Source organism: Hesperophylax consimilis, chromosome 1 (genome assembly GCF_061612785.1).
Source record: "Hesperophylax consimilis isolate HC1 chromosome 1, BYU_Hcon_1.0, whole genome shotgun sequence".
Classification (NCBI taxonomy): Eukaryota; Metazoa; Arthropoda; class Insecta; order Trichoptera; family Limnephilidae; genus Hesperophylax; species Hesperophylax consimilis.
The window spans coordinates 38,185,507-38,208,489 of NC_142836.1; the positions used below are offsets into that span (position 1 = coordinate 38,185,507).

General features: G+C 34.9%; 2 protein-coding genes across 2 annotated transcripts in view; both read right to left on the reverse strand.

Annotated features, from left to right (window-relative positions):
* Nucleotides 1-1,080: 1,080 nt before the first annotated feature.
* kri (uracil phosphoribosyltransferase krishah) lies at nucleotides 1,081-6,215 on the reverse strand. The gene is made up of 4 exons (XM_089638686.1): nucleotides 6,020-6,215; nucleotides 5,720-5,912; nucleotides 4,201-4,368; nucleotides 1,081-3,231 (listed from the first exon to the last, which is right to left on the reverse strand). The coding sequence occupies exons 1-4, from the start codon at nucleotides 6,136-6,138 to the stop codon at nucleotides 3,049-3,051; spliced, it is 663 nt and encodes a 220-aa protein (XP_089494812.1). The 5' UTR covers nucleotides 6,139-6,215; the 3' UTR covers nucleotides 1,081-3,048.
* A 7,231-nt stretch (nucleotides 6,216-13,446) lies between these two features.
* The window catches only part of Baldspot (elongation of very long chain fatty acids protein baldspot), a 92,333-nt gene continuing 82,796 nt past the window's right edge, over nucleotides 13,447-22,983 (reverse strand). The window contains exon 3 of the mRNA XM_089633437.1: nucleotides 13,447-19,165. Within this exon, the coding sequence (XP_089489563.1) occupies nucleotides 18,571-19,165 (595 nt within the window). The 3' untranslated portion in view covers nucleotides 13,447-18,570. The remainder of the gene's footprint in view (nucleotides 19,166-22,983) is intronic.

Below are 22,983 nucleotides of genomic sequence, written 5' to 3' on the forward strand. Positions count from 1 at the left end.
TGAAAGAATAGAGTTTAAGATCTGCTTAATGACCTTCAAAGCATTGCAAGGAATGGCGCCAGCATATATATCGGAACTATGTATCCGACAAAACTTAAGCAATAGACAGCTTACTCTAAGGTCAGCAGATCTAGATGTTAGTAATCGTCTAATCGAACTTTCTAGGTCAAATCGAGCTGTTTACTATGATCGTTCTTTTAGTGTAACAGGCCCTCTCATCTGGAATAGACTTCCCTCAGCTCTTACTAATCTCCAGAATTTGGCTGAATTTAAACGAGCTTTAAAAACAAAATTATTTAAAAAATCTTACCATTTATTAATTTTAACTTCTTTTCAATATTTTATAATAAGCCATATTCTAAAACTTCCGGTAATTGTTTGGTTTCGGTTGTCTCCTTATTGTACCTTTTTAAAGTGTCTGCTCAGAAAATTTTCATTTCCGAGCACAAACTGCCTCCTGTTTTATGTTATGTTTTAGTTTTGATATTCGTGTTTTGTCCTGTCCTACTGTTATTGTTATTCTAAGTTTTGTCATCACTTTGTATAAACAGTGTATTTAGTGTTATAATATTAGATCTGTATTGGGTAAGGCACACTGTAGGAATAATTTTAAGAACCATTAATACTGAATTACCTTTTTTTAAAAGTTTGTTATACGAGTAGTTAAGCGCACTTGAAGTGAAATGACACTAAACTGCGCTATATAAATTCCATGTTATTATTATTATAACAGGTAGACCATAATTAATTTTTTAGATAACAAATATACCAAAAATGCCTCTAAAATTATGAAAAATCGATTTCTTAAACACAAACAAATAAAGTAGCATATATCCGTACTAGATTGGAAAAATAATATATAAGTCTATCTCCTAAGGACAACCCCCAGCAACTACGGGTACATGTCAGCTAGTCATAATACATATAAGTGTTGATAAATTTTCGATTGGATAACCAGAACAATTAGGAATATACAATGTTCTATTCAGAGCAACCGACATGTTCACTTGCAGACATACATAATGACAAAAATAGGGAAAGGAAACCAAGTTAGCACAGGTTAAAGTGATTAATAATAAATTAAATACAAACACATTTATTCATAGAAAGAAACACACCTACTAACATTAGCATTGGTATTATTTCATTACATACATAAAATATACTCAAATAAAACACATTTGATTTTACTTACCTTTCTAAAAACTAAAATAAATTATGCTAGAAAAGTATTTTAAGAATGCATGTATGAATAAACAAAACTGAAAAATGTATTATGAAACTAAGGCCCTCGATACAAAGAGAAACTTACAAGCTACATGACTGCGATGCAACACAACCACATGCTATTCTTTAAAGCTGGTCTCCTTACACGGCGCTATCCCAATTGTGGAGTTAATGCGATGTCAAGTGACTCACGTGATGAAGACAATATTGTTCTTTTCTATCTTCATTATAGGTTCACCCATACAATGAAATAAATATTCATGGTAGGGCATTCGTCCCCAAGGAACCACATGAAAATCAACTCAATCCGCACCTTCTCCGCTAAATCCTTTCTTACGTATGTGTACGAACACAAAGAACGCCTGTTTCGGCTTTCAGATTACCAGCACTCAGTGCCTGAGTCCACCGGAGAAGATAGGCGCCGAGTTGTAGAGACATAGAACGACAAAATGTCAAGCTCGTCGGAAGAAAATTTTTTACTTTTGTAGAATTCTTTCTTGAAATTAAGAAATAAAACAATTGGTATTCATCCAATTTATAGTAGTAGAAAAAGTCATGGTGAATTTATTAATGAAAGATTTTTTAAATATACCTTATTTCACTCGTGACATTTAGGTTATTATAAAATTTTCTTAGTTCGTACCGTTTTCATTCATATCCTTACTGATTTCTTTCCAGCACTTGTCGACAACATTTCTGTTGCTATGTAAACTTATTTTATCCCAGATTGGCGATTTGTTAAAAACAGCAGCAATTAGTAAGTCGCTCATTTTGACAGGACTTCTTTATTCATGTTTATTGAGGTTTTGACACTAGCTTCCAAAACAAGCTTCACTAACCGGCCGCACCGGCGATTAGGAATTAAGAATTCATTCCGGTAAAGCTTCTCGGCGCGCCAGCGCGCGAACACAAATCTGAACCTGTCTTCACTATGTGCATTCTCACACGTTTAGATACAAACATTCTTGTCGGCGCGCCTGCGCCAGTCGGCCGCTTACTCGCCGGCTAATCTGAAAGCCGAAACACGCGTTCTTTGTGTTCGTACATTATTCCAGTAAATTATATTTATATAAAAAAAATATTTTCCCACCTCCAGAACAAATTTAATGACATCAAACCCGTTATCGACATCAGTTGCATGCTACTATTCGTGCTGTGTACAAACACCAGCAAAATAGTATTGGCGGATACTCACGAGCGATGCGTTTGCTACGCGCACAAAACTCTAGTAGACTCCGTGTACGAATGGCCTAAATAAAGACTAGTTTCTAAATTGAAATCATTTGAGAACATTGTTATTTATAAAGATCATTCTGTCAGTCAGATTTGAAACCAAAGTTTTTAATATTAATCAATAAATTAAATAAGGTAAAGTGCATTATCAAAAGGTCAACAAAAAAATACTAAAATTATTTTGGTCATAAACTTTCACGTTTTAACCGCCAGGGTTTAGTGCCTGTGTTTAAATCTAAAACAATAATAGCTTAGACTCTCGATTTAATCCGAAATATTAAAAATTGTTGATAGATATTGTACTTGTAATATGCAATGCCCAGAGATTAACGTGTTCCCAAATTCGTAAATCACAAATTTTTTATTCTTACATCTCATCCTTATAACATGGTCTCGTCAACATTGTAAATCTGATCTGACAAAAGTCCTTACTTTTCAACAAATCGTTTGAATTCCGTTATGATCTCCAATAGTCCAATTAAGTAATTATTATTGACTTATATTTTTCTTGGGTCAACGACACATAAAGCGGTTAAATGGATTCAGTAAATCCAGAGTCTGCTGCAATCAAAAATCTCAACTACTTTTTTAATCAGTTCCAAAATATTTCTGTCCGAAATGATTAGGCGCCATACGGTGTAATTCGGATGTGAGGATTTTCATAGTAGGAAAGTAATCCACTACTGTTTTGGCCGCAACCGGCGTACAAAACAGATTTGATAAGATGATGCACTCTTCTTTGACTCCGTGAGCTTTAAGCACGTTGACAGCCTGAAATATGAATAATACTATTTAATAAATCAAATATTACTTTTGAGCTATATAATTAGCAGCAAATAAAGTATGTTTTCATAAAATCAAACTAGTTAAACCGAGTAATCAAATGCGTAGGATTCCCGCCTAGGCGTCGCTGGTTAAATCTTCTTGATTCTGTGCAAAGCAGGCGAACCGTCTGTCTCTAATGCACAATGTAGGCATACTGTTCTACAGGTATTTCAATGGAGCCTGCTAGAAGGAGCCAGCTGCATTGATACCCCGTGCACTGGTGCACGAATGCCTATACGATATTTACTTTCCTTTCTTTTCTTGAGACAGCACAGCTTTACAGCCTCTACGGACTGCAGATCCCTGATAGTTAGTTCTGAGGCTTGCCTCCAAAAGGGCCGAAAAGAAAAACAAGACTGTAATTTAGAAGCGGATATAGAATCCATCTGAATTTAGAAGCGGATATAGAATCCATCTGAATTTAGAAGCGGCTATAGAATACATCTGAATTTAGGAGCGGATATAGAATCCATCTGAATTTAGAATCGGATATAGAATACATCTGAATTTAGAAGCGGATATAGAATCCATGTGAATTGAACAAAATTTGGTAAAGTTGCCGAATTCTGCTGAGCGCTTAATATGCAAAAATTTTTAAATCGACACATGGTATCAACTTAATTACTACAAGAAACAACTATTTATGTGGGGGGAAATGGTAAAAGATGCATTGAAGTTACATTTTTTTAATCACACTTAAATTTGAAGGTTAAGAAATATGCAGAAATTATTTAAATAACCCAGACTAAGAACTTAATAACCTATTTTATGCATATTCTTCCATCTCTCCTGACTTGTTGTTTCCAGTAGTAATTAAGTTGAAATCGACCGTTATTTATAAAAAAATTGCATGCAGCGGAATACGGCAAATTTACCCAAAACTTAATGAATTATAAATATGATATTTTCTGAAACCTGAGAAACGGTGTTGCCTGTAGACATGATGGGGTACATCAGCAGCACTTGTCTCCTGGCGATGTCTTCAGGGAACTTGGCGTAGACAACTCGGGCTGCGTGGGTGTCCGTATCACTCTCTACCAATATTTTTCCGATTCGGATAGATCGGCAGCAATCACGCAAGCCCTAGAATTTAATAAAGGTAATAAACAACATGCACCAAAGCGGGATAAAAATATTATAAATCATCTTTGAAACCAGAAAACTTATTGATACTGTTGTCATATATATTTAGGGCATATGGAATTATCCTCAGAAAAAGTATTTATACTGCTAAACTTTAAAAATAAACATAATTTATATTTATATGGGAAACCAATATAATAACTAACTAAAATAGAAAACGAATTCAATATAATAACTAACTAAAAGAGAAAACGAATTCGCTTTTAGTTAGTTATTATATTGGTTTATAATATTATTATAGGCATGACTATAAGTTATTAATTTATTAGTTTTCGCAATCATTTATCTGTACTATTATCGAGCAGACAGAGAAAAGATTCCGTTGACAGGAAAGCATTTACACTTTATTTTTTAAATTCAACTTTTAAGTACACACAAATTAGGTTATTATTATAGAATACAGTTATAGTGAATGATTTACATCAGGATATATGATAAATGATCTATTATAATTCCATTTTTATTCAATCAATGTTCAAAGTTCACGATCCCTTTGCCGCCATTTTGGAATTTTTCTGAATAGACACTTCGAAAGTTTCATTTCAATCTAAACACCCATAAATTATTTAATTAACTCAAACTAATAACCTATTCTATATGATCCGAGACCCACAAGAGAAATGGTGTAAAAATGTCACTGACTGGTTATCCCAGAGATGGCAAGAGAAGTAGAGGACGTCAACACATGAGATGGGAAGACGACCTAAAACTCACGGCTGGACATCAATGGAGAACAGTAGCGCGTGACAGGTCCCAATGGAAATTGTTAGAGGAGGCCTATGCCAAGAGGCAAACTGAGCTTCGGGATATATTATAACAAACAAAACATTTCTAATATTAATATATCTAACAGAAGTTCAGAATAAAAGGCTTATTATTATTATTATAATAACCTATTCTGTGCATGTAAATAGTTGTTTTTTGTAGTAATTGTTGAAACAAAGCGTAATTTTCATAACCTTTGGAACACCAGACCTATTTTGAGGGAAATCAAAAATGGAATCAAAAATAAACTCTAAAATGTTTAAAGTGCAAGCAATTCTGTTAAAAAAATCATACACTTTCTCATGACATACAGGTTAAATCGCATATCAATAAATCCCAGCTAGGGCGAGATTCCAATGCCAGCAGCGCATGAACGGTTTGTCGGCGGGATAAAATTGTTGTCACTGGTGCACAAACAGTTTTCAAGGGGTTAAAAGTGCAGCGGTTAGGGAAATAATTACCTATTTTACATCTCATATTTTCTACTACTTTTCTAAGGAGCATTGTTGATAAATAATGTTCTAACCTGTTCCATGGCCTCCCCAGAGCGCACAATTGAGACTCCGCAGTTCCCAGATCTATACTTCAGTCCCTGGTAAGCGGCTCCCGTTGGGGTGATGACTTCGCAGCTAGTAAACGGCAATTGATTAAGGCTCTCTTCGATCACCAGACGGATCAGCCTATCAGCATAGAACTTAAAGTCATTCCTTGATGTATTTCTAAAGAAAGAAAAAAGAAAAATCGACGTAAATATACTAATAATAGCTAAACGCAAGCATGCACACTGAATCGTAATTGACAGATAACCTCAAATATTATTATATACCTGTCACGCAAAATCGTCTGTAGTTCTTTAATATTGTCGTTTGGAGGCAATATTGTGAGGGTTGAGCCGAACTCTTCCTGAGCTTCGGCCAGTGAAGATGCCACTTCTGTACCGCCCATTGTTTAAATACAAAGACTTCACAAACTAGGAAATTTACACTTTATGTTATGTACTATTCTAGCTTATGCACATCAGATGAACGTCAGAATGTCAAACGTCAAAAAAATATATTAGTTTCTATGGAATAAATAATTAGTGATGAGCATTACCGAAACATTTTAATTCGAATTTTCACAAATAATCGATACATTTTCGATAACCATGGAAAAATAATATTCTACTAAGCTACTACCCCATTGTTTTTCAAACTACGGGTCGCAACCTGGCAACGGGCAAGAAAAATGCCAGGTTGCAATCATTCCTTCACGAACAACGAAATAAATGTACCGATCTACCGATATCGACATATAACGACAAGACATTTTCAAATTTTGTATCTCATGACATTGTTACAATTTTACTTAGGGGAGTCTAATATTAACACTATGCATGTAAAAGAAAAGAAGGAACGAGTAAAAAAAAAAGTTACGTAGTTACAAAATTTTTAAACATTTATTAAAAAAAGTGTATAAGGTTGAGGGTTAGTTTTAATCTAGGCTTAATACTAGTCTTAAATTGTAATTCTTAAAATTAATTGTCCTTTTTTTCTTAATTCTAATTTATTGTTCATTCAATGTCTTTAAAAAGTTGGGTCGCGTTACGAAATAAACATACAAAATTGTTCAGGCACTTCCCTTTACGATGACTCTGGAACCGCGGATCTCCACGTTCTCACTTATCACTGATAACACATGCGGCAACTTGGGCTGGTTCCGATGGGCGGAATCAGGGTATTGTTGAGAGTAGGGCGGACACTCGCAGTTCAGCCTGGGCCAAGGCTCCGAAGGGCGGAGTCGGCAGGCAGCGCCTCCTGAGAGGGCAGCTTCCTGGGCGGAAGTCTGGCCACCACTCTGGCTTACTGGGCGGAAGTTCGCGGGGTTACGGTAAGAGCCTCGGCGACCGCTCCAAGAGGGAGGGCAGGAGGTTCCTCGGCGGAGGCGAGATGGTAACTGCTGGTTGCTGAATCATCTGTCTTCAGCTGCGCGATCCGGCGACCCTCGCACCCCTGTCGTGGGGTGCCAAAACTATTGTGGTTCCGCTTTACACCACTTTGTGATGTTGTTCGGGTCCATGGCACTGGCGTCGCCACTCTCACCGCTAGATGTCGCTGGCTGGCTGATTCTGACCTCCCGATCAAAATCTTAATGTATATTAGGTATCTTAATATTATGCATAATTATATCTAGATTAATAATTATGGTTAAATATTTTAAAATTACATTTTTACGATACAACCTTCAAATAATTGCAATATAGCCCAGCCTTGGGCGAAAGTTTTTATTGCCCTTGGGTCGCTGACTTAACATTTTCCCATTACAGATTTATAACTTTATGAGGGTCTAGAGCTAAATCTGCAGACTAATAGGTGTATTCCTAGGTTGGCTTTCTAATTTTTTATGACGGTTGCCGGCCAATCTATACAACTAAACATTTAAGTCTAATAATACGAACTGCCGCCTCCATCTGCATGTAAAATTACGGAGAACATATGCGAGCGCACGTCTTCAATATGGTCGTTCTGTGAATTCAAGTCACGTAGATACCTAGGGACATATCAACATTATGTGTATATTGCTACATCAACTATTAATAAATAGTTGTATACTATTGAATGAATGGTTTCTTTCCTGAATGCAATTATTTTAAAGATTATGTTTGAGAATATCAAGATTTGCCATGGGAGTGGTTTCTCTCACGACCACCTTCGTCCATTTTAATCGGTTTCTTTTCAGAGTGCCTAAGAAATTAAATCTTAGTAGATACATTATTTAGGAAAACATTAATAATGTATTCAGAGCGCATTGAAATGGTTTTTTCCCATAGCTAACAAAAATGTGATTCTTTCAAAATATTTTAACGACAACCTTTCCATTCCAAACATGGGAATGGTTTCATTATCAACAATATTTTTTTCGATATTAAAGCACTTAATTCTTAAGATAAAAATATTATTTTTTTCGAGTGACGACTATGTAATGATATATGAAGTTTTTTCAGTAAAAAATTGAATCCATTCGTGCTTCCACATCTCACATCCCTCCGCCAATATTCACTGTTAATTTTAAAGCAAATTTGTCTTTCTTCAAACCCACAACGCTGATAAATAAGCAGTGCACTCTTGATCCTATACTAACATGGTTATTAAGACAATGTTCCATTGTCTTAGATCCACTCCTGGTTCATGTTTTTAATAAATCTCTCAGCACGGGGGTGACTTCCCTGAACCACTTAAATCAGCTGTAGTTACACCAATACTAAAAAAGTCACAACTAGAAGCCTTTAACTCAGGTAATTATCGACCTGTCTTAAACATACCTTTCAAATCAAAATTACTGCCGAAATTTAAAAAAATACTGCACAAGAGTTTCAACTGTCCGAAGCCAGTGTGTATTCGCAATCAGGTATGTTGTGAAGTTGAAGGGAGTGGCGAAAGAAAAGAAGGAGTTACAGAATCCCAATTCGTTTAGATTATTGACTTATAAACTTCAAATAACACTCCTATCCCTGATTCCTGGAACCTGAATGAAGCAGAACACCCCCCTCCTCTCCGCTCCCTCCCCGGGGGGAATATCCCAGTGCAGCAGGGGAAGTTCACTGGGTTAAAAGGTCAACAGCCTCCAGTGCGTTGAGCGGTCCTCGTTGAACAGAGAACACCCGAGTATATCTACCTGTATACTTTACGCTCTGCAGATTGTCGAGAGACCAAAAGGTTATTAAGATTAAAACAACTTTGCTCGTACCCCCTACAAACTTTTAGTGTTTGCATCAAGGGGCGTCGCTGGCGATATCGTATTTATCTCACAGTATCCACACTACACTCAGCATGGCTTGCTAATTGACAAGAGTTTATCAAGACATTGAATAAGAATAGGAATTTAACAAATAAGCAAATAATTATTAGCCAGAAACACAAATTCAAAAAATTCAACCGACGGGATTTGAACTCGCAGCCTAATCAGCTGCTCAACCATTTCGCTACTTCAGTTTACTACGACCGTTTACATTTAATCAGTTTGTACACAAGTATCATATAGCCAAAACAGAAACCGGACTACTTTGTTTGCTGTCAGACATAACTCGTTCTGTAGAGTCAGGAAAGTTAGCACTTATCTCACTCCTAGATACGAGTGCAGTGTTTGACATGATTGATCATGACTTCCTCATTAAGAGATTAAAGGAAACATTTGGTTTAAATTTCGACATCAAAAATTAGCTGGAATCCAGGGCCGGCCCTGAACCAACGGCGCTTGGCACGAGTAAAATTTTGATGCCCCTTGTCAAAAGCAGTAGACGCCTAAGTAGGTGATCACTCTAACCAATAATATTCGAATGATTTGTATTTTTGTGTAGTGCTGTTTTTGAGAAAAATAGTCTCTAGGGGGATGTGTTAGGACTGTTAGGTATTATCAGCGCCTTGGCGCCTTTACAATTCGGCGCCCGGAGCAGACTGTTCCAACTACGCCGGACCTAACTACTATGGGGCCAGGCCTGCTGGCATCCCATCTATCCAATCGCTTACAAGCCATGAAGGTTGAAAATAAACTGTCTAACTTCGGAAGGGGTACTCAAAGAATCCATTTTGGGTCCACTTCAGTTTTTACTGCACTCCAAACGAAATCAATAATCTCAAAATCCGTATAGCTGAATGTATAGAAGCAATAACTCGTTGGATGTCTTTGAAGAAGCTGAAGCTCAATCATAAATAAGTAAGGAGCTGAATCCATCTAAGACTAAGTTTCTCTGGGCGGCTACGAACAAACGTCAACATTTCATTGACGATTCACCTGTTTCTATTTCCGGTAGCGATCATTCCAAAAACAACAGTCAAACTTCTCAGTGTCAATCTAGATTCGGACTTTTTGCTTAAAAGTGAAATAAATAGAACTGTAAGCACCTGTTTTTTCCAGCTGTTAATTTAGTCCGAAGAAACCTTCCTACAGGGGCATCAAAACAACTAATCAACTCTTGTGTAGTCTCACATCTCTACAACGGTATTTATGCCAGCCTTCCAAAATATCAAACTGACAAACTTCAATCCGTGTTTAATGCAGGGCACGGCTCATAACCGGGGTCTCTAAATATTTGCACATTTAATTCTTCGTAACCTTCACTGACTCAAATGCCCTGAAAGAATCCTGTACAAATTGTGCTGGATGTTTATTAATTTATTTATTTTTTGTAAGAAACAAACAGCTTTTATATAATATACAATGATAGATATAAATATACAAGTTAACTGAAGTCAAGCCACAGAAGTTTCTTATGTTAAAGTGCATTAGAAATGAAGTTTTAGTATCTTAAAATTAATTTGGTGTTAAAGGAAGGGGAGAGGAAGGGGAAAATAGGAAGAGGATAGGAGATGCTGCTGATACATTCCATACTCTCATATTAATAATCGATTGTACGCATTACTTCAAATCGATATTTCTTTAGGTTATTACCAAAAATGTCAATGCTGTAAAATTTTGTATTATATTGTGCACATATACGAGGAATTGGGGAATTTTTTCGAATGTTTGTTCTACACGAGGGAAATAAAATAAATCAGATTGTCGGGTTGATCTAGACGGAATATGAAGATTTATTAAATTGGTAAGTTCTGGTGAGTCCAGACCATTATTTAGGATTTTAAATAATAAGATTTGATCAAAAATTAGACGTCGTGTTTGGAGGGAGTTAAAATTATGAAATTTAATGGATTCTGTATAATTTGAGAAGTGTAAGTTTAGTTTATAATTTATGTGTTTAAAAATTTTTTTTTGAATTCTTTCTATTCTTTAGATATGGGCTTGGTATAAAGGAGTCCAGATCGGTGTACAGTGTTCAAGGTCCGGGCGAATATATGAGGTGTAAAGGGAATATAGAGTGTTTATGTTGTGCAAGGGTTTTGCTATGCGAATTATAAATCCCAGCATTTTATTGGCTTTGTTAATGATGTCATCAGTGTGTTGGATAAAGTTTAATTTAACATCCAGTGTTACCCCAAGGTCCCTGATATATTTTACTTAATTGATGTGTGTGCCGTTTAGTGTATATACAAAAGATATTTTATGTTTTATTAAAGATGTTGTTTAAATCCATCAATAAGTGGCCCCACCTTACATCTCTGAATTACGCATCCCGGAAAACACTGGTCTGAGGCAGTCAACTCTTTGATTAGCAACATCATCAGCTAGAGGCAGACTGATGGAACCTAAACGCAAGCCAAATACTAAGTTTGGGCTCTCGTACCTTAAATTAAATATGCTTGCCCGGAAGTAGCATTCTTGTATTGCCTTTAATATATCCTGATCACACTTTTCTTATTGGATTTACATTATTCGAATCCTTACTCCTCAATCTGTCACCGAGGGACGCATCACATTTGGGAAGATAAATTCTAATCAAATCCTTGTACTGTTGTTCTGCCAAACTTATATTTGCTTTTCCTCTCCTAAATACGCTCATTAAAGAACATAAATATACATTATTAAATAAATACCGGAATTAGTAATGGCATTTTCAATTAAATGTGTTCCAATTATGTCCTCTGCGTGCGAACTGTATCTAAATTTCTCTAATAAAAAATAAACAGTATTAATCTCAAGTGACCTCCCAGGTAAGTATGGTCCTGTATATTATTTGCCTGTTCAGAATATGAATAAATAATATATGTACATTTTAACGCCACATCACGTTCATTGGTCAAATGCATTGTACATTTTGTATTAGTGATTGGCGAACCGGTGGATGCAATCTGTTAGCCATAAGTTGATAATAGTTCTAGTTCTAGTCTAGTCTATGGTTAGTAATAAAACAGATCATTGTAGAAATGTGTTACATGTTTGTACAGCGCTTTTGAGGTGATTTTTCACAAAAATGGCGCTGTTCAAATCATCCAAATATTATTATCATATATAAAGATGATGAAATAATAAATAGTGGAATTCACAACATGTGAATGTTTTCTCCCCTGAACAAATGCAATTTTTTACAAATCATTTTTGATAATTCTCTTCAGTACCCACAACAGTGGCGGCTCTCGACTTTTGGGTGTAATAGAGTGCTTATATGACAAAAAACGCCATTATTAATGTTGTTGAAGCTGAAAGCGTATAATTTTTTTTTCGAAAATTCGATTTATTGTATGAAGATTTTCAGGAAATCCTTGCGGCCAAACTAAAATTTCCATAAAATCTTCATACAAAAAATCAAATTTTCTAAAAAAATAAATATATGTTTTGGACTAAACAGCATCCATAATGTCGAATTTTTAAAACTTAGCACTCTATCACACCCAAAAGTCACAAGCCGCCACTGCCCACAAATATAACTATTTATGGATAAATTTATCAGAACATTAATAAATGCATTCAGAACATGGGAATGGTTTTTTTGCAAAGTGCGTAGAATGTGATTCATTAATCATAAAAGAAAATGGCCGGAATGGAAAAACGCACGCATTTGACTAGTCTGGTGGTAGTTAGTTCTAACATGTACCCGAATATATGCATATAAGTTATAGGAATTTAAAAAATGGAATGAAAATTTTTGTAATTCGTTTGAAAATGTTTGGCCCTGGCAAGATAAGTCATGTGATATCATTACCTACTAAAAATGACTGACTGCCGGGACATAATAAATTAATATTGTTCTTACCGGCAATGCTATCATATACTTTGTATTCGCAGAGGTTCTTCAGATGTCATCTTCATCATACCTATTAGGACAAAACAAACTTTTGTACCCTGTAGACCACTAGCGAATATTGAATTTTCCTAAATCTATACCCACTTTATACGGGCGAAAACAAGGGTCCCATTCGAGGAAATGGATTTAGTTTTTAATCAGCTATATCTTTGAAAATAATACATATACATATTTTAATGAAATTTTTTACATAGTACTCACCACACCCCAACTATAAAATTGTTGTCTGAAATTAAGCCTACTTTTGTAATACGACTCCATAATCTGAAGTAGAAGTCATTGTTAGGCCATTTAGTGATGTTTTGTTTGTAAAAAATGTATGTATGTTTTATAACGTTACAATTTTTTTTTTAATAAAATTATGAGACGGCAGTGCTTTTTCCGCCATTCAAGCAGGACCTAGCTGACGAGGAACTCCAGCGTAAATCGAGCTCAAGTGTAAATCGACCCCTTAGGGTCCATTTCGACCACCTTGGGGACCTCTGGTTTAAAGGGTAGTCAAAATGACTACCATTTCATTCTTGTGCGGTAGGCGGGTAATTAATAAATAATAAAAAAAAAAACACTTTTTACGTTATTTAAAATTTTATTTAGTTAATCGTTTTTTGCAATCACTGATTTATTTTTGTTCATATGAAGTAAAAAATACATATCCAGTGGCTAAATATTCCACTCTTATTGGTCTTAAATTATATAAAGCATTATTAGCATAATGTAAATACAACACACTCACAGATGGTATTCTCATTTTTGATATTTTTAGAAAATGTTTTCATAGAAATTGCAGATGAACAGTGATACCCATATGTTATAAATGGGTGTTATTTTTATGTACAGACTGGGAGCAAGTTTCGGGTCAAAACGGGATGTCAATCCTAGTTTGAAAGGAAATAGCCATAAGCGTGAACTCATTTTTAAACTGTTCACGTGAATTAAACATTTGACTAAAAATGCATAAATGATCTATTCAATATACAGCAATACTGATACATCATTCGAAATCATAAATGTATACATACAAGGTCTGCATGCTCGGTTAACCAAAGTTTTTTTTATAAAATCAATCATAACATCTTAGAATTATTTAATGTACATAATATTACACACTAAGGAAAGCTTTTGAGATTTTTGGCAGAATATCGTTTCAGGCTCTCGGTCAGAATTCAAGAAATTCATTTAAACACTCGCCGAGGCCCGTCACACGGTGAACAAGATTGAGCTTTAAGGCATGGTATATCTTGCGTGATTATTATTTGTACATAATATGTAATTAGACTGATGTTTAACAGAATTATTGTACCCTTAATATAATGATAGCTAAAACAGAAGTTACACCCGTTGTAACTAATGGTGATATTTAATTTATAAATTAAGAAAAGGGCACACAGAAGAAGGTGTCTCGTGAACTCGAGGCTTCACTACTACTGCTTTTTTGTCAGAGGGGATGGGCAACGAAAACCTGAGTTCAAGGAATGCACTTAACTTCAATGTCAGAACATCTGACGAGTAAAGCAAGACAGACCACAATATGGTAAGACTTGTTTGTTTCAAGCGTCCGTCCTAAGGTCAAGTCGTTAATCTATTTAATGCGAAAACAATACAGTATTCATAGATAATTAGAGATGTATGGCAAGCTTTAAATGTATGATGTGGAGTAAGCAAGTAAGTCAATCACAAAATGTATGATGTGGCGTAAGCAAGTAAGTCAAACACAAAATGGCTTATTAGGTTTTGAAAGTAAAGAATACTTCATTTATGCAGACCGTACCAATGCAGTGGCGGATCCACCCTCTAGAATAGATTCATTTGAAGAGTAACTGGATATGCCAATGGCTTAAGGAGTACTATAGACACTATGACTTAAGACGAATGCAAACAAAAAAGATGAAAATATTACAAGAAATGGGTAACGATTTTAGATTATAAATATCAATGAATTTTCCATTGATAAATAATAACCTATTGAAGAAATTGACTATCCTGTTGATGAATACAGGGACTAAACATTATGAAGTATATTCACAAAATGTGGTACATGCTGAATTAGGAAAAAGTGGAGCCGCCCGTTCCGGGTTCGGCCTCCTCCGTTCCTGTCAACAGCAGATATAGGCTGCTAAATCTCTAGCCACAGGTCCTTATATTATATAAATAGTACACATTTACACATCAACTATTTCTGTTCTATCTAGCTGTTGCCAATTACTACTATATTATTACATAGTTCCAAGTAACTTTACCAACTGGCTATACCTCTAGAGTTATTGTTGCCAGAGGAAACCAAGCAGCTGGCACTCGCTAATTGGCAGTTAGCAAAGCTGAAGATTGATACGAATCATATTCACATTACAAAAGTATAAAACAAGGTTAAGCTATATTAAATACACCAGTATAAATCAATAACACATAAATTGACTATATATTATTGCAATCTTGTCCAAGTCCCTCACCAGCAGCCCACCGAAACGCTAAACAGCTTGCTTCGTAATGTGGAAAGTATCTTTAAATTAAATTACTTATTCATATTCCAGTGAAGTAAATTACATAAGCTGAAACCAAACCAATACAATAGTGACTATTTATTACTCTAACTTGACCAAGTGCCCGTCCCCGTCTCTCGCCTACAGCTAGCTCGTAATGTGGAAAGTATTTATTAACTACTCAAAGTAAATTATAAAAACTGTAACCAATACAATATTGAATGTAATTTAATGTAATATTGTCAGAGTCCCTCACCAGCAGCTTGTGTTTACAGATGGCTTCGTAAAGCGGAAAGTATTTATTAACTACTCAAAGTAATTATAAAAAGTGTAACCGATACAATATTGAATGTAATTTAATGTAATCTTGTCAGAGTCCCTCACCAGCAGCGCGTGTTTACAGATGGCTTCGTAAAGCGGAAAGTATTTATTAACTACTCAAAGTAATTATAAAAAGGGTAACAGATACAATATTGAATGTAATAGTGTCAGAATACCTCAACAGCAGTGAGGGACTCTGACAAGATTACAGCTCGCTTCGTAAAGTGGAAAGTAATTTCATTGAAACTATTTGTTTAGAGGAGTTCCATGGCAAATACAATGTTCAGTGAAGAAGAAAATATATACCCTTAGCCGAGAATAAATATTAGTAAATTACTATCACTGAAAAACTTCAATATCACTATTGCCCAAAAGCTTATTTAATAAATTATTACCAGCGTAAAATTAACCGAAAACAAGCTATACTTCCACGCCCTGTTCTTTTTAAGTAAGACAAAATAACAATTTCTCCAATTACAATACTATAAAGAAATACTTAAATACACAATGATCCAAAAACCAAGCAGCAATTAAGAAATAAGTTTTATTAAAATAAATCCTAATTTCATTACCACTAAAAGTGATCAAAATAAATCTACAAATTAATATTAAGGTACACAACAAACACCTCACCCAAAAAAAAGACTACCTAGCCTAATGTGTAAATAAATACAAGTAGGTCATGAAAAATCAAAATGATGACATACAAATTGTAGGCCCAGCGAACTGCCTAAAATATGCAGCTTAATCAGCCCAAATTACAATTTAAGTAGGTTTGTATTTGTATTTTGAGCTAGCGCCAACCTTCACAGCAAGTCCTATGACCCAGTTACAGTTTCCAGTTCTTCGGCAGAAGTTTCCCTAACCCGGCGGACTTTAAATGCATTGTTTTACAAAAAGATAAAAAGAGATAGAAAATATTACTATTCACTTGTAATACACCACTTAATAATAGTAGCTAAAACACACTAAAATGGAATTGGGATAGATTGTCTAAGACCTCAATACAGTAAAGCAATGTATATTTGGTATACCATATTAACTTTAGCATTACTATATTATTTATAAGATAACAAACAACATTCATCACATAATGTTTCTTGTTACAAATTTATGAAAATGCATATGGGATTAAATATACGAAAAAACTATAACTTTGTATACACTACTTTTACATTAATTTGTATTCATATAGTCATTATTACACCTGCCAAGAAGAAAACAGGTTATGTCTGAAAGTAGTTATCCAGTAATTTAAAATAAAGTGGTGTATACAAAATTTTACTTAATTTATTTTCCACCACATATCCTAATTTTTTCAATATCGTCGACAAATAATACTGCCCAAGTGAAGCACAGGTCAAATATAGCTTTCTTGCGGTTCAAAAGAGAAGCAAATTCCTCTCAAATCTTAGTTAAGCAGATTAATTGCAAGATGTTTGTCATGAGAAATTTGAATTTCTTTAAAATTCAATGTTTACAATAAATATCTGTGAAAAGTGTTGATATTAAGTAATGTGAAAAGGAGAAATTATATGTGATTATGGCAGACTTGTGAAAAATCACGGGATAGTATGAATTCTTGACAAATCAGTTTCAATTTTGAAAACGAAAATAAAAATATTTTTTCATAATGGAATAACTTAATGTGTAAAACCTAAAATTGTAATTTTAATCATTGAATACCATTTTGACGACTCTCAAACGAAAAATGTCAAACAGAAAAGATTTAGTCACATCTAAGAATTGAACTTAGGACCTCTTCCTTGCCTGGGAAGTGCTCTGACCACTTAGCTAATTCGACTACATCAACTTAGGTCATTTTTAACTTTATCATTCTTTGACTGAGAGCTACCAATATAATCTTAATTTTCTTAATGCATTTTTTTGGCTGCTATCTTTATGAATGATTACAAGATTCTACCCAAACTAAATTCAACCTAGGTAGTGTCTTGGTTAAAAATATTATATTTTTATTTTAATATGCAACATCTATTGACTTTCCTACAAGTCTAGGATGAAATTATCATTTTTTGTATTTGTTAATATTGTCTTAAGAAATATAATATTATAATATAGGTAGGTACTTTATTGCTTGTCTGAATTCTTCAAACAACAATCAGTTCCAATTTTGAAAATGACACTTAGGCCATAGGTAACGTATCATCAAAACCGAAGACCTTGTGGTCTGGAAAAGAATGCAATTAAAGCAATAGAATGCAAATAAACTCCATCAATTGAATCCCGAACCAAGACACACTTATCATTTCACTATTAAAAGAGTATAATAATATTCTAAAACACAATGACATACATATTATTCCATTCAGATCGGTAGTGTAGTAAAAGCTTGATTGTTACAAACATAAACTTTTGAAACACAACCTTTTTATTATAAAGTTGGGTATGAATTTCAGGCACTTCCTAGACAACCAAATTGAGTGGAGTTTTCTGCAACTCTTTCTCCTCTACATAAATAAAAACCGATGAAAACAGTTTCAGCAGTTGAAAATGTTACAAGTGTTTTGCTTATTTTTATGCATATTTTCTTTTGTTGTAATTTTGAACAGTATTATTTATTTGTCGACGATACAATATTAATAGCATTCTATTACTATTATATATGTCACAGAGGCTCACGCTCACTAAGTGGAAAGTCAAAATGCTAAAGCTAATATGGTACACATGAATACATGTGTGTCAATTGACTGAACTTTTTCTAATTATTAATGGAAATGTTTCTTTCAATCTACAAAAAGATTTAACATGATTATAACAAAGTTAGAGGACACCCAGCAAGTTTACCAAACGGTGGAAATGCAACAATAAGAATTGTCTGCCTCATTAATTGACTGGGCTAAAATCGATGGCATATTTTGTCAACACAGCGTGAGAAACAGAGAGTCAATGTGCCTTAATCTTATTTGTGTGACAATTGTTCTCCATCTGTCCGTTTTGGCGGACGGATGACTTCATACTGATGCCTTCTCCCGGTGCCGTCACTCCTTTCTTGCCCTGCTTCCCTGAAAGGTAGGCCTTGTAGAAGAAACGGGCGAATAGCACAAAGTAGGAGAAGTACATGGCGATGGATAGCTTTACGTTGAACTGCGATATGTGACAGGAGTGGGGGGAGTGCTCCCGCAGGTAGTTGTGCGCCCAAATGTTCACTCCGCAGCCCACAATCATCTGGCTGAGCTGCAGCGTGGTGATGGCCATGGCCAGCTGCCTGGGAGGGAAGTAGCCCATGCTGCGGAGGGCATAGTACGAGTACATCAGGCTGTGCACGCAGTAGTTCATCACAATGAACCAGCGGGCCGACGCCGTGTATTCGGTGTACGAGAACCACGAGTAGAGCAGCACGGTGATGTGGTGGTACCAGTGCAGGAAGATGAGCGGCTGCCGGCGCAGCACTATGAACACTGTGTCACCAAGCTCCGGCAGCTTAGACAGCACAAACATCCAAGTCCAGAACCCACTCACGCGATCTTGCTCAATGAAACTGCAAATAAACAAAGAAAATTACATATTAGCATTGAATGAAATGAGTTTTCGAGAAAATTAGTCAAAATTATGCAAACATAAAGAATTTACTGAATATACATCAAAAGTGGTCTGACAATGTCCAAATAATTTATTATCATTTTGACCTTAACTTTTTAACAATCACAATGTCATTTGTCAGCATTGTAATTGATAACTTTCAAGGGTTATATGCGAATATTACACATATTGACAAAAAAGATATAATAATACTCATAGCCTTTTTGGATGAATAATTAATTCAGGTTCCAAAACAAATAATAACAGCGAGAACAATAATTGAAATATAAATGCTCAATAAAAATAACAACTGATATATGCAATTGATGGGAAACAGCAAAATGCACAAAATCAATAAATCATTTGAGTTTTTATGGGATAATAAATAAATATTGGGTTTATCGATTGTTATTGGTTTAGCAATATAATGCTACGTATACATCTGCGAGTTGAACTGCCAAACTGAACATCAACTTATGGGAAAAAAACGAGGCAGCCGCAAATGGCGCGAAACGCCGCTTGCAGTTGATTCATTCCTTTCCCGTAATTCGTGGTACGGTTCGCGTTTCGGTTAGCAAATGTATACATACCCTTATACGATTCAAGTGTTTGGTTTTGGGTAGTGGATATACTGGATAGCCAACATAAAATGCGATTAAGTAATTGAAATTAAATAGGTTCTTATTCTATGGATGTTTACAATTGCATTCAAATGCGAAAATAAAACTGTCTGTGTCTGTGTAAAATGACTGATTTATAGGTAGATGATGCGCCTACTTTATAAATTCAATAAAAAACTTTCCAGTAAGTAATAATTAGGTACCTAACCTACTTCCCAACATCCGATCGAGCTGAAACTCGGCATGTATACTCGTTGTCGATGAAAATGCATTCTATCTACTTTTGGTGGCAATCACGTACACGCATACATACATGCATTTCTCTAAAATCGGATGACATTAAAGCAGTTCATATACGTCCTACCCAATCGGCATTTGGCGAGGTTTGTAGAATTATCGACTCCAGTTCTTGGGTAGGAACGTTCAATATCGTTCTCAGTCAAGCCAGAATATATATTTTTCAAATATTAACAAATATTAATAAAAAATAAATGTATATGCTGGAGAGGTTAAAACTTTTATCCATTTAAAAAAGAGGATAAAAGTTTTATTTCTTTTGATAAATCAAACATCGGGGCTTTATACTATTAACCTTAGCATCTAAAATAAATGATATTTTTAAAATTGTTGTTAAAACAAAATGAATGTAATTTATTTAATTTACAATGTCACACCACGTGTTATACTTTCTACGAAAATATGTGAACATTTTGTTTGTTTATAATGTTGACCAATACAAAATGTCAAAGGAGAGCAGTGAAAAATATTAAATATCCTCAGTAAATAATAATTATTACTTAACCAGGCAAACCCGCAACTTCTAAGAAAGGACTGATATTTAACGCCTTTGGAGACTTAACTGCTTTGGAGGAGTCGGTCATGTTTTGACTGGGGTGGGTGTATATTATACGATTTTGAGGCTGCCATGTTGGATTTTGAACATGTTACATATATTATGAATTACACATACATGTGAGAAATCATTTCACAGCTCGGAATTTGAATCACATATGGACACTTACTATAAGGAAGGGATGTGAAAGATCCTTGATGAAATATTAAGAATTTATAATTTTCTTAAATCGATTTTGTTGAAAAAAATTGGGTATTCTGTCCCAACACGAGATTGATTTTATGTCACGACACATGATTGGCGAGTAACCGAATCGGAACTACAGGATATTCCAAAAGTAAATATAAAACTTATTAAAATAATATTAACATTCTAAGACTATAAAATCGGTATGGGTGCCACTAATTGGATAACCAACACATCTGCCATAAGTCACTTCGAATGTTCGCTATGTTTGGTGACTCAGCAGGGATTCCCGGGTTCATGGAGTGAGGATGTCTTGGAAGATCGGGAAAGGTCGGTTGAGAGAGACCCTTGACCTTTTCTGCCGAACCCATCGCCTTGCATCGCAGTAGGAGGGATGAAGACTGGACAAACTGACCAGTTGAAACAGATTCCTACCCACCCCTTATACTCTTTTCCTTCTCAGAATCTCCTCTCGTTACTTTATTCTATTGCTTACTGACTTCTGTTGAGTTATTATAAAAAAATATACATAAATGTATTAGTAATTTTTAACTGAAAAACGCGAATTTTACCATTTTCACGAGAATAACGCGAAATTCTCGGGAAGATAGCGCGAATATGCGTATTTTTGAGACATTTCATGGTATTTTAAAATAAGAATGTAATATTATACAATCTAATTATTTATTTGTCTATGGTTTTGATGAGGTTGAATATCCATAAAATTATACTAACTTCATGTCGAAAACGATTTTGTAAAAAAAAAATCCAAATTAACATAACATATTTTTGATACAAAAAACACCATCGCTCTTCCAAAAATTCTTCGGCAATACATTATTTCCCAAACGGGAGTATCATAGTTCCCCTTGACTCGGAACTCTTATGCGATATAACATTAACATACACTTGAATTATACACATTGTGCTTCAACCCAGAATTGATAATTCTTACCATCCATCGCCACGGTGGGAACAATAATTGAGAATCGAAGAGTTGCTTCGTAATGTCTTTAGCTTTACTGATTTTACTGTTTACTGGCCAGATCTGAATAGTCAGACCCTCCCCCAGAATAGCCTCCCCCCTCCCCCCAGCCTTATAACATCTCCCAAATTGGATTGCCACACTTCTAAGTATTTGGGACTCACGTGAACTTTTAAAATGTGTTAACTATGCAAAATTTAACATTGATACGAGGAACAATAAAGTAAAATATTTTTTCATCAATTGTCCCTTTTTAACTCTTCAAGCCTCGGAAGGACATTACTAGCCACAGACGTCATATGCCATTAGAGCCTCTTGGGGACAGATCTAACCGGGGCGTCCCTCCATCATAAAAGTTTGTTTTTTGTATAACGCAGATATATGTGATGTTTGTCTAAAATATTCACTTAGGTATACTTGATTCCTTGGTGTGTGATTGGTAGGATTTTTTTGTTGACCGTTGAAACGACATAAAAAGTGAATTGACAGTTTTCTTACTAATTCCTCCAAGCAAAAATAAATTGCTTTCTAAATATAATAAATAAATACACTTTTGTTTTTATATGTTCCTTAATAAATATTAGCTTTCCGTAATCCACACTATTAATTTGAATTTACCTTAATTTAATCAATAATCATAATTTATTGTAAACTATGTAACACAACTGTATTACTTGTTAACTACTTTTGTAAAAGCCCATTAGGACGTAAATAAGTAAATAAATAAATAACGAATTCTTTCAAAATTATGGACGTTTCGAGTCAAAACATTTTTTTTCAACAATTTGAAGAAATTTCACCGTCGCGTCGTTGGGACTTGTAGGAAAAAATATTTAAAAGCCTGAAGGGTTAACTTAGCACAACAGGTAGAGAGTAATGTGGGAGATCAAGGGTCAAATAAGGCAATTAAAAAAATAAGAAGAACGCGATTGGGTTAGGTTAGGCAGAGATTGGGTTGGGTTAGGCATGTTTTTGGATACAGCCACGCACAAATGCGGAGTATTAATTGCAATTGTATTTTACGTCTTTATCAATCACGTAGGTACCGAGCAATCAAACAGAATTAGCAGATCAGGCGATCAATAATAATTGGAGAGGATTAAACGTGACCCACTTGTCCAACGAGTTAATAC

Bases quoted from the DNA above. Each gene is read 5' to 3' on its own strand.
- kri (XM_089638686.1), bottom strand. From the start codon at position 6,138: ATGGGCGGTACAGAAGTGGCATCTTCACTGGCCGAAGCTCAGGAAGAG. The intron at 5,913-6,019 runs GTATATAATAAT...TTCTTTCTTTAG, and splicing joins CAGACGATTTTGCGTGACAG to AAATACATCAAGGAATGACT. The intron at 4,369-5,719 runs GTTAGAACATTA...ATTAAATTCTAG, and splicing joins CTGGGGAGGCCATGGAACAG to GGCTTGCGTGATTGCTGCCG.